Raw genomic sequence first — 12419 nt, forward strand, 5'->3', positions numbered from 1 at the left:
TACATGCAAATAAACTGAAGTTATAAAGCCCCCCATGGCACATCCAAATTGGCGGAACAATCACATTGGGAGTTCTGAAACCAAGCGTGGGGAGTTCGATTCCTGATGGGAACCTTTGATCCAATAAAGGAGGAATTATTGGTGGATTAATCACCATGGAGGAAGCTCCCTTTGGAGAAGGAGTAAAAGTCATGTGGGAACTTGGGAACCAACAATGGCACATCTTGCGATTTACCTCCCTGAGCAGCTGAGGGGCCGAAAGTTCAGGGACGAGGATATAATCTGACGTAAGCTGGGACATCTCGTTAAAAAAAAAAAAAAAAACTTAAGTTATAAATATTTAATGACTATATATATGTATATTTTCTCCGCCTCTTTTCTTCTTTCTTCTGCTACTCTTCCTTCTCCCCTATCTCTCTTCTACCTCCCATTTCCCAAATTCATAAATAAACATTTTAATAATTTTTTTACCTCAGGTTTGTTTTACTTCTAACTCTTGATCTGAATTTTTGTTCCTGTAATTTTCTTACAGATAATTAATGTAGAAAAAATCTCGATTGCTTTTTTTTTTTTTTCGGCATTGGGTTTTGGAAATTAGGGTTTGTTTTGGTTGAAAAGGGATTTTGGAATTTACATGAGGGTTTTTTAATTGATGTTCTGATCGGGTTTCTCGTTTGAAGCTGGATAAATCCTGGGTTTTCTGTCTGATACTTGAAAAATGATTGGGCATTTTAGTGGCTGGTTTTTAATCTTGATTGATTGTAGTTGGGTTTAGTTCTAGGTTTGGTTCTTTTATTTATCTGGGAAAAGGGCATCTTCGGTTTATAGAATTTTATTCTTATGTGTGGGTTTTTCAATTCGGGAAATTTGATGTATGTGTTTTTCTAAATGAAATTGATGTTAGAAATGTATGAAGTTGTGCATTCATCAACGTGTTAACTTCAAGAGATATTTTTTATTCTTATTGAAGAAGCTCTCATTTTTTGAATTGCACACAATTTTCAGATATTAAAATGAGCTTAATTAAGAAAGGAGGCGTGCCAACAGTTAACTGTAGTTGCTATCTCTATAATTAGATTAGCCCATTTATGTGGATTTTTTACTATCTCTCGTCGACATGTTCACGCGTCCGCACCGACTCACATGCTTGCGTGCACAATATATAATTAAGTGTTTGTAATGGGGTTAAGTTTTTGTTGAAGCTGGGTGAAGTAGGGGAAGTGTGGCGTGACTTGCATAGAGGGAGATATGGCTGGGATTGTGACTGCAGAGTCTGAAGAGGGGAGATCATTGGAAGGGGTTTTGAGCTGTCAGCAGCAGCAATGTCAATCCGGTGAGGCATTAGCAGAATGGAGGTCTTCCGAGCAGGTTGAAAATGGGATCCCTTCAACTTCGCCCCCTTACTGGGACAGTGACAGTGATGATGACAATGGTATGTGATTTATTCCTTTCGACTACCTGGCAGCCCTTGTTTATTACCTCCATTTTTTTATTTTTTTTTGAGTTCTAGTATAGTGCTTGACATTTGTCCTATGTTCTCTCTGTATGCATTTTCTTCGGTATTTTAGAAAGTATGTGTTAACTTACCATTTCAAGTGAAATAGGTGTTAAAGGAGTTAATCAACCCTCTCTTTCCTAAAAAGGAAAATTGTGAAAGGAAAGGGAAAACAAAAGGAGAAATTGTATTAGAGAAGGAAGAATATTCCAGAAGACTTCAATAGCATAGAGTATATCAAATTAATGGCTGATACGAGGGAAAATTGACTTGGAGGAGGAAGAAGAATCCAATGCTTTTGGCATTATATCATTATGCATCAAATTTATGTATATCGTATGGACTTGTCAGTGGAACTCGGTAGAACTTTTATTTCTAAGGTTTTGTTCTCTTTCCATGTGATGCGCGGTGAGAACTACAAAGTTTCTTGTCTGCAAAGCTGTTGCTTTGGCTGATGGGTTGATGCGCGTATAGGTTTGGTGATGTATACCATATGCAAGGGACTAAGGTGGATGTTGATTTTGGCAGTATCTTTGTTTGATTTTTATTATGATTTTAAGATTGCAGTATCATCTAAATGCAATCCAATTCCGTTGAGAAGATACGTTGATTACAAATTATGCTCCAAATGAATTGTTATAAGGAAATCACTATTGTGCTTTCTCCTTTTTTTCCTTTTAAGAAATGTCTAGAGGCTTCCAATTCTCTCAAGCAGCTGTGGCAACATCATTTTTGTTATGTTAAATTTGAAAGAATTAGAAATGAATTTGGGATCAATTTGCAACTCAACTACCAATTTTCTAAATTTGGTCTTGATTGAAATTTTTTGCTTGTCGTTGATGTGAATTAGATTGCATATCTCCTATGCTCATTACTTTTTGCTTTTATCCTTGCAGGACCTCGACCTTCTGAGTTATATGGAAAGTATACCTGGAAGATCAGCAAGTTTTCACAAATTAACAAAAGAGAACTTCGAAGTGATGTATTTGAGGCTGGGAGCTACAAATGGTATGATGCTTAAGGAAAAAATGGTTCTAAAATATCTTTCTTTGCTTTTCATGCAGTTCTTATTTGCGTCAACATTGATTTCCTATTTACAGAAAAACCATGGGTCATCTGTGCTTAATCTTGAGTTAAGAATTGAATTTTTTGCCCCTTCTGTTGGTTGACCTTTGAGCTTAGAATGTTCCCGAAGATGTTAACATGAAGTAGGCAATCAGTCTTTTGTACTCTTCGTGGATGCTTAATTAACATGCATGCAAAGCATATTTGGTAAACTATTTTCTTCAGGGTAAATGCTTTTTAATTCCTCCTTTCTACCCAACAACTGATGATCTTTTACAAATTTTCTGGGCAGTGAGGTCCATCTTGCTGTCTTTATTTAATTGCATTTTTTATAGTTGATATCTTCTATTCTACGTTTGTGCATATGGCATTCGCGTAAATTTATTTTGATTAAAATTTGGATGGTAGGTATATTTTGATTTACCCCCAGGGATGTGATGTCTGCAATCATCTCTCTTTGTTTCTCTGTGTGGCTAATCATGACAAGCTTCTTCCAGGTATGGTAACATTTATCATGTTATGAATTGATTTGAAAATTTATTTGTATGTTTGGAGTTGATATTAAGTGATTTTTTTCCTATAAACAGGATGGAGTCATTTTGCGCAGTTCACTATTGCTGTGGTGAATAAAGATGCTAAAAAGTCCAAGTATTCTGGTAAGTTATTGAATTAACACTATTACTTTGTTGTGTAGTTTTCATTTTTAAATTATGATTAGTTTGAATATGTATTGTAAAACCTTGCAGATACGCTTCATCGATTTTGGAAAAAGGAGCATGATTGGGGATGGAAAAAATTTATGGAGCTATCAAAATTGTTAGATGGATTTATTGATGCTGATACATTAATAATTAAAGCTCAAGTCCAGGTCATCAGGTATGTGCATATAACATGCTTGTGAATATTTACAATGATATCTGTTTGACTGTGATAGTTGTATACTCTTTTGATAGATTTTTTATTCTTTTTATTTATTTATTTTATCTTTCTCTTTTGGATTGATTTTCTATTCGTTGTTACAAATTGTGTTTATTTGCATTGTATAATAATTATAACCCTTGTCATTTCTTTGCAGGGAGAGAACAGATTATCCCTTCCGTTGCCTAGACATTCAATATAGGAGGGAACTTGTTCGGGTATATTTGACAAATGTTGAACAAATTTGCCGTCGTTTTGTAGAAGAAAGAAGGAGCAAACTTGGAAAGTTGATTGAGGACAAAGCTAGATGGTCAAGGTAGTGGAGCCTATTTTGGTTGTTTTTATTTATCATTATTCGAATTTAACGCATATTGACAAGAATAATTTTTTGAAAGTAATTTTTTTGTTTGATTTGCATCATCCAAGTATCATTTATTGGATCCAGCCCCCATACTTTATGTGGATGGGTATAGACCTAAGTTCCTTTCTTTGATTTGCACTGGCCAAATATTATTTACTGGATATTTGTCATACTTTCTAGCTTCCGTACCTTCTGGATGGGTATAGATCAAAGTGTCAGGCACCACATGTCACGAGAGAGAACAGACTCCATACTAAAAGTACTTGTGAAGCACTTTTTCATAGAAAAAGAAGTCACATCTACTCTGGTCATGGATTCACTGTACAGTGGACTGAAGGCTCTTGAAGGGCAGACCAAGGGGAATAAAGTTAAGGGGAAATATTTGGAGGCAGAAGAATTACCGGTTCCTATTGTTCGCATTGAGAAAGATATGTTTGTTTTGGTGGATGATGTGTTACTACTACTTGAGAGGGCTGCCATGGAACCTTTGCCTCCAAAGGATGAGAAGGGTCCTCAAAATCGGATCAAGGTGAGCATCATGACGTGCTATTTATTTGTGCGAAGCATGACCTTGATTGCTTATTTTTTTAGAAGGGTACAAATACGTACTAAAAATGCTTAGGTTTTTTCATGACTTTATGCTACCCATTTGGTAGGTGTTGGTTGCAGTGTTTCGTGGAACCAGACTCAGTCTTATCATATTTGAAGGATTAAACAGTCTAATAAAAACGTTACGTATAGACCTTTAGTTTGCTAAAATTTAGTGTAGACCACCCCTCATCAGCATAGCAACGAAATTAACTTGCTGTCCAGTTGTATTCTACCAATGGTTTAGTGCCTGAGGTCCTGAAGAGGAGAAGGCTGGAGTCATATGCTGTTCATTTTAATAATTAGGTAAGCACATTTCAAATATTCAATGGACAAAGGACCATTCCTAGGCTATCAGTAAATTGACTTAAACTATGGAATTCTTCTGTAATCACCTTGTCTTTATGTTTGACAAGGAGGCCATAAAATTATAAATTCTCACAGTGCATGATTTGGTGTATGTTGTTATTAGAGAATGCTGTTCTTATTGTTCTGTACAAACTTAAGGATAGTACGAAACAATTTGTTGTTTCGAGAAACTAGCTTTCTGAAAAATTCCATGTGAATTGATGACATGTCTTAGAGAAATTTTAGACATCACCTTAACCGTTTGGATAGTGGAACTGTGTTAATTAAAAGTACTTAGTTAGGCAGGTTATACCTGGCTAATTGTGAGTGAATTGAAAGTCTTTCTGATTTTATGCCAGACCAAGAACCCCCAATTCCAACCCGAAAAGAAAGAAGAAAGAACTGCTCATTTCCTTAAGTGTTACTTAAAGTGCAAGCATGGTCTTTGAATTTTTTTTTTTTTTCATTTTTCTTCATCTATTTAATTTCCCTCCTTACCGAATCAGTACTGAATGTAATTTATTGTCAATGAGCATGTATGTTGAGTATGCTATTCTTTATTTTTCAAGGATGGAAGTGCTGGAGAGGAGTTCAACAAAGATTTAATTGAACGCGATGAGAGGCGTCTTACTGAACTGGGTCGTCGGACAATTGAAATATTTATCTTAGCCCATTTATTCAGGTATCCATTATACTGACTCTGCATATTTGGTCCTTTGCTATCATCAGATGCAGCAGTTCTTCAGAGGTTATGATGAAGTATGATTTACATTGCACACGCACTACAATATTTCCTAGAAGAAATTTTGGGTTGCGCAATCAGAAAATATGAGTTGTTTGCCTTGAGGTTATCTGCATCAGTTAAGCTTTGAATTGGAAGTGCACATTTGCTTTTATGTCAATATGGTGACCTAATAGATAATCATATTATGGGGGTTGTTTTACCTTGTTTTTTTGATAGACATTTAGTTTTTTGATATTCTACACGTGTCTTTGGAATTTATGTATATTGTTGTGGGCATTAATAGATCTCCACATAGTTCCTTCAAGTCTTAGCTTGAAATACTTGGGCATTCTGGTTAAAATAGCACCAAGGCCATTTTTGGAACACAGTACTAGTACTGCATAGGACGATAGACAGGTTTTTAACCTTTTCTTATATATTCAACAGGTTAAATGCACCATGATTCTATTATCTAGTCCTGAATGTTTAACCTGTCTTGTTACAGCAGTAAAATTGAAGTTGCATACCAGGAGGCTGTTGCTTTAAAGAGACAAGAAGAGCTCATCCGGGAAGAGGAGGCAGCTTGGATGGCGGAGAATGAGCAGAAAGGAAAACGTGGAGCAGCTGATAAGGAAAAGAAGTCAAAGAAAAAGCAGGTTCACTAAAAATCAGTTTATTCCTCATGAAATGTTTGACGAGTTCAATCCATTTGGAAATAAAGAAGTTAGAAGTACAATTGAAGTTGTTGAACTTGTACTAGTTTGACAACTGAAAATGTTTATATCCTGGAAGTATGTTGCATAAGTCTAGAAAAAGGTGGCATTGTTCTTTTAATCTTTCTTCTGCAGTATGATCAAGTTCATTAAGTATCTGCATTTCTGTTGCTGTGGACATGTATTTTCTTTGGAGGGTTTTCACTGTTAAGTGAATGATGATATCTTGTAAGATCTCTGTGCAGTGTTCCTACACGGGCACTTGCTTTTACTATATAGACAAGTAAGAAACTGTGGTAACCAAAATAATTCCGTACGAATCATTGTTAGAATGCTGTAACGGAGATTAAAATAATTTTTTCCATAACATTTCCTTGGTTCTGATGACTTTTGCATTGATAACTTTGGTAAGTATTCTGTAGAGTGTTCCATTTCTATAATATTTGGCAGTCTATAATATTTGGCAGTGCCATACTCATTGTACTATTGGCTAGTGTCTCTATTTTCTAATAGGTGTTTCCTTTATATGTATATGTCCAAGCAGCTTCTGCTGTCGGTTATTACATTATTTTGTTCATTTGTACTTTCAGGGCAAACAAAAACGAAATAGTCGCAAAGCCAAAGACAAGGGAAGGGATGATAAACCTGACATTGTTCTACAAGGCAAAACTGGGCCAGATACTCCGACTGGTGAAAGGAATTCCAAAGTAGTACAAAAAAGTGATGCACTGGAAGATGTTTCTGATGTATCTGATTCAGTAGATTGTGTTCCAGAAGTACTCCCCCCTGATTCAGAGGAGAGAGCTGTAAGTCCTATTAATCGGGATAATGATACTGCCGAAATGCATCCTCCTGCAGAAGCCAGTAGTAGTGTGATTGATGGGATTTCCAGTGTTCAAAATGGCATAGCAGGGAGAACTCCATCTGTTGTGGATGATAATTCATCCACATTCTCCACTGACTCAGTCCCTTCTGTTGTAGTGAATGTTCCTTATAAAGGAAATCCTCCAAATCTAAGACACAAAAAATCGTTGAGCAGGTAAATATTTGTTTCACTAGTATATTATTTCTGCAAATCGGTTATGGTAAATGTAAATGACTTCTTCCTTTAACATCTAGAGTGAGGAATCATCGAGGCACGGCTTTTGACGCGGATTTGGCTAATGAAACACCTAGTCAATCATTTGAATCCGGGTCAGTTTCAGGGCAGCAAAGTGATCCAACTGGAGCAATAAGTGGATCCGTGTCTCAAACTGTTGTTCCATCCTTCCAGGATAGGGTAAGCTGGCCCAAGTGCCATGTGGGAAAGGTGGTTTTCTTGCTTAATAAATATGAAATTTTGTTCGAGAACGTGTTTAGGAAAGATTAGCTCTGTGCATGAATATTCTAAATACTCCTCATCGCTTTCCCTTCCTGCTCTCTCATCTAGTTGAGTTATATAGATTGATGAGATCCTGCATTGTTGACTATAGGAGGAAGTAATAGTTTCACCACAGAGAAATCTTAGTGCCAAAGATGTGGCTCGCGCAGAGGCATCTACAGAGAAGACAGCAGGTGTAATATCCTCTCCCAGGAGCTCTTCCAAAAATATTCCATCTACTGCTCTGCCGAAATCAGAGACAAAGATAAGTGCTGCCTGCAACCAAGTCATGGTTAAGAAACCATCTCCTGACAGCACAAAAGATGCTGGTAGACCACTTAGATTGGAAACTATAGCTGCTAATGCTGTTCCATGGAAACCTGGTGCTCAGAAAGTTGCGACTCTAAAACTAGTTGATAAGCCTTCTGGACAGCAAGTACCTGCCGCAAGTGAAAAGCCTTCTGGACAGCAAGTGCCTGCCACAACTGATAAGCCTTCTATGCAGCAAGTGCTGGTCACTAATGAAAAGCTTTCAAAACCAAAAATACCTGTTGTGTCGAGACCCTTGAGTGCTCCTCTAACTCCTGGACCAAGAGCAACTGTTTCCATGGCTCCCATGGTCCAGACAACCCCATTTTTAGCACGCTCCAGTAGTGCTGCTGGTCGATTGGGCCCTGACCCTTCATCTGAAACTCAGACTTATGTCCAGCAGTCATATCGAAATGCAATGATGGGAAACTCTGTCGCAGGAAGTTCACCAGCTTATAAACAACATCATGCACCTGCTTCAGTCGTAAATCCGTCATATTCTTACTCACAGGCACCGGCAGTTATATCTCCACCACTCTTTCCTCCACAAAGCCCTGATAGGATGGAACCAAATTCAGTGACAACAAGTTCTCCGTTTGTAATGGTAAATCATGAAATGCTACAAAATGGGTCCACATGGATGGAGTCCTCTCAAAGGGATAGCAGCAGGAAAATACCAGATCATCATTCTTCTGTGCTCAATGAAATGAAAAGTTCTGCTGTGTATGCGCCTCCGATGAGCAGATTCCAGGATCACAATCCATCTGAGTCTCTTGCCCTCACATCTGGCCCTCAAAGTCATGGTGCATTTGCAGATGAATTTCCCCACCTGGATATCATCAATGAGTTGCTAGATGATGAGCAGGGGTATGGGATCTTCGACGGAGAAAATCTGGGATATCGAAGTTTCAGCAACGGGCCTCACCATCTAAACCAGCAGTTTAGTTTCCAAAGTGAGATGGGCATGTCAAGTGTCCTGGGCCCCTCTACGAGCTCATGTAAGTTTGAGCGGACTCGAAGTTCTCATGACGATGAGTTTCTGCATGGTTACGGTGCTTCCGGGAGCCATTTGGATACTCTTGGGAATATGATTCCTCAGTCTAGTTCACAACCTTATGTAAATGGGCAGATTGATGGTTTGATTCCTAATCAATGGCAAATGGCTGGTTCTGATCTGCCCTTGAACGTTAGGAATATGGATAGTGATGGCTATCCACATTACATCCCAGAGTATCCAAATCTGGCACATGGCATCAATGGCTATACAGTATTCCAGCCGTCTAGTAGACGTTGAAGCCTATTTATGATGGAGCTCAAACAGGAACACGAGTTTACAGTCCATGGTGACAATCCTGTCTAGGAAGCCTTGGGTGTTTTAGATTATAAAGAGGTTTGTAACCTTTTTGGTAAGAGATTATTTGTAAAAAGTGATTCTGCTTTCTTTGTTTTATACCTAGTTTTCTAGCAGGTGGCTTTGCTGTTCTGCCGGTTTGGAGGTTTCAAGTTTAATACATTGTCTTTATGTTCTGGTATATCTCACCTGATCTTTTGTTAGTTTGCACTGATAGTAAGGCTGGAGGTTTAGGCATTTTCCGGGAAATGAACTTCATGCATGGTATGTCATAACTATCAAGGTGTTTCTTGATGTCATATCTAATGGGCATCTGATTTTATACTATGTGCTTGTTTGGTAGAGATTTTAATAATTGATTTTTTTACTGTTAGAGATAAAGTAGGTCTTACTTGTGAGAGAAGAATTCAAAACTGACGACTGGAATAGTGAAATAACGGTCAAAAAATTGATTTTAATTGACTTAAAAGCTCTACCAAACAAGCTCTATATTGTGCGGTTAGATAACCTTTGCGCGACCCAGATTTCTGGTATACGTGCTGCAATTTATTTTACTTGGTACAGTTAAATGACACTCTTGTGAGACCAGGAAAACAAGGCACTACAGGATTTTGATGTATAGAAGGCTGTTTCAGTTACAAAAATGAGTGTTCGGTGCTATGTATTGGACAAAATTGGACAGGAACATTCTACACTGTAACACTGACTTTGGGTAGAACTTACCCTTAAATCTGGTCAGGATGTTCGAGGTGTTTATAAACCCACGAGAAAAAGTCATCCATGAGATATTATACTTCTGGTGGTTTCATCTGTAGTTGGGGAGGTTCAGGGGAGAAGCAATGAGTAAATTTATGCTGCCCATTTTGGCCTCTCAGTTTTCTAGCCAGACCTTTACCCTATTTCTTGTTTTCTCTGTTCCTAAATTTGTACAATAATCGTCACAAGATAATCTATGGTGGTTCTTAAAAAGAAATAGTTTGCGAAGGTGAATTTCAAATATATTCCCTCGAACATAAAAAGAAGAGAGAAACCCACAAGGCAAGCCTTTCACGACTCTTCAGAATCAACATTCACAACGGCCAATTTATTTCTAGCTTGGTTGTTTTCTACTCGAAGTATTCTTCCCCATGTCACCCTATCCGCGATGATGGTCTTGCTTTAGTATCGATTCTAACAAGAACTTACTCTTAAAATCGCATCTAAAGCTTTTTATAAACTTGAAAGGAAGACAAAGAATTTAGTTAAAATCTTATCTGTTCCTCATCATAACTACTTGAATTCTCTTTTAAGTCGATAGTTATTAAAATGCATTTCACGATAAATAATCTCGTAAAAGTATTTATATTATTAGAATCGAAATTTTATGTTCCCGAAATCAAACTTCAATAAAGCAATACGAATAATATTTCGGAACTAAAGCCTGAAAATAATGTCAAACATTAATAAAAAAAATATATATTAAAATTAGTTGATGACCATGTATGCGTGCAGTTCTTGATAAAAACACAAATCATAACATGTCAAATCGGAACATTATGAAGAACGATAACTTAACCAAGTGTACCTTATGTAACTTTCCTTGGCTGAAAAAGAACCGAATTAAGTGCGTGAAATCTTCTTTTTCCTTTTACCTGTTTGGCTGTCTGCTTCAGCTTATGGCTGACCGTGTGCGTAATTATGAATCTCTCAATTGCTTTTTGAGTAAATATTTATTTATATATTTCTAGTACCATATCCTAGTTCAATTCGAATAGGTTTATTCTTAAATTTAAAAGGACATCTTTATGTCTATCAAAAAAACAGTTAGTGTCTTAGTGGAATTAGGATATAATAATAGTAATAAAACACTAATTTTCTCATCTAACTAAAACACTTAATATGGAACGAATTATTTAAAAGTTAGATAAGTGATATTATTTTCCACTACACCTTAGGCCTAAGCTTATGCAAATTAATTTTTTTTTTCGAGCCCTATCTTTATTATTAAATGCAGGCAGGAGATCAACACATAAGTCCTAAATCTAAAGATTACATTTCATAAATAACGAACTCACTAAAATATTTAAAAAAATTGGGTGGTAAATAAATTTATTAAATATTAAATTATAATATAATATACATCAATTATTTCATTCCCATGCACCTCACCCCCACTACACCACTTTCCCTTCACCTCTCCACCGGAGATGGTCATCGGCTCCAGTGACCACACTAACAACTACTCCGGTAGTCACTTCGATGATGATCGCTCTGACTATTGCTTCGGCTTCGGTGATAGAAAAATCTTCAAAAATTGAAAACAATTTCTCTCTATACTCCACTATAGAAAAATCTTCAAACCACACTATCTAGAATAATTTTCAAACCACTAACATATGTTATCTATGACTAATTGTGACCAAATTTGTGTATAATGTGATTAATTGTGACCAAAATTATATTCAATGTGATTATTTGTGATCAAGTCAGCATTAACTGTGACGATATGTTATCAAGTTACAATTGGACACTTCACAACTTTCACAATAAACACATACTTGCCCACAAAGAGTCATATCAAACAAATCTTCACACACCGTAGACTAGTATTACAATCCACCACCAGTCACTACAACCTTCACCTCCAACTGTACTACATTCACTGACCTGTGTTATCCATGACCAATTATAACCAATTTTGTCTTCATTGTGACTGTATGTGACCATATCAATCTCACTTGTGACCGTATATTGACAAGTCACATACAGTCACATTTAACATAGTTCTGATCATAGGCAATCACAATAAAGATAGACTTGGTCACACCTGATTTTTGTCATTACTACCACTTCGGCCCTACCACCACTCCCAACAACGTCAAACAAATATGCACCCACAACACACACACACCACCACCTTATCCAACCACACACTATAACCCCCACCACTAACTAGATCTAAATCCACCAACCCACCACACACTAGATCTGCACAACTGGTCAAGCGCCATTACACACCAACAGTACAATCAGCACGTTGCCAACACCACTGCACCCACACCCACTAACACCGCATCCAACCACATCACTATCTCACCACCACTGTTACACCCAAAAACCCCAAGTTAGCGTTGAAAGATTGCAGCTTCGCGACGAAGGACTGCAATGTCAATAATGTTGACCTAATGGTTGACTTCTTGTTTTGATT

The 12419-nt window shown here is 37.1% G+C and overlaps 1 protein-coding gene across 4 annotated transcripts; it reads left to right on the forward strand.

Annotated features, from left to right (window-relative positions):
- The first annotated feature begins 379 nt into the window (after nt 1-379).
- On the forward strand, nt 380-9469 carry LOC111373202 (MATH domain-containing protein At5g43560-like). Of its 4 annotated transcripts, none has more exons than XM_022995701.1 (13): nt 380-476; nt 1203-1432; nt 2392-2503; nt 2969-3057; nt 3148-3216; nt 3307-3436; nt 3636-3794; nt 4020-4368; nt 5345-5457; nt 6005-6155; nt 6803-7251; nt 7332-7521; nt 7685-9469. In XM_022995701.1, the coding sequence occupies exons 2-13, from the start codon at nt 1249-1251 to the stop codon at nt 9173-9175; spliced, it is 3486 nt and encodes a 1161-aa protein (XP_022851469.1). In that variant the 5' UTR covers nt 380-476; nt 1203-1248; the 3' UTR covers nt 9176-9469. The 4 variants fall into 4 exon arrangements, with proteins under 4 accessions (XP_022851469.1, XP_022851472.1, XP_022851471.1 ...); XM_022995704.1 differs by having other exon boundaries at nt 7332-7491; XM_022995703.1 differs by having other exon boundaries at nt 6008-6155.
- The last annotated feature ends 2950 nt before the right edge of the window (nt 9470-12419 follow it).

The sequence above is a fragment of the Olea europaea genome, unplaced genomic scaffold (genome assembly GCF_002742605.1).
Source record: "Olea europaea var. sylvestris unplaced genomic scaffold, O_europaea_v1 scaffold1084, whole genome shotgun sequence".
In the NCBI taxonomy this organism is placed as follows: domain Eukaryota; kingdom Viridiplantae; phylum Streptophyta; class Magnoliopsida; order Lamiales; family Oleaceae; genus Olea; species Olea europaea.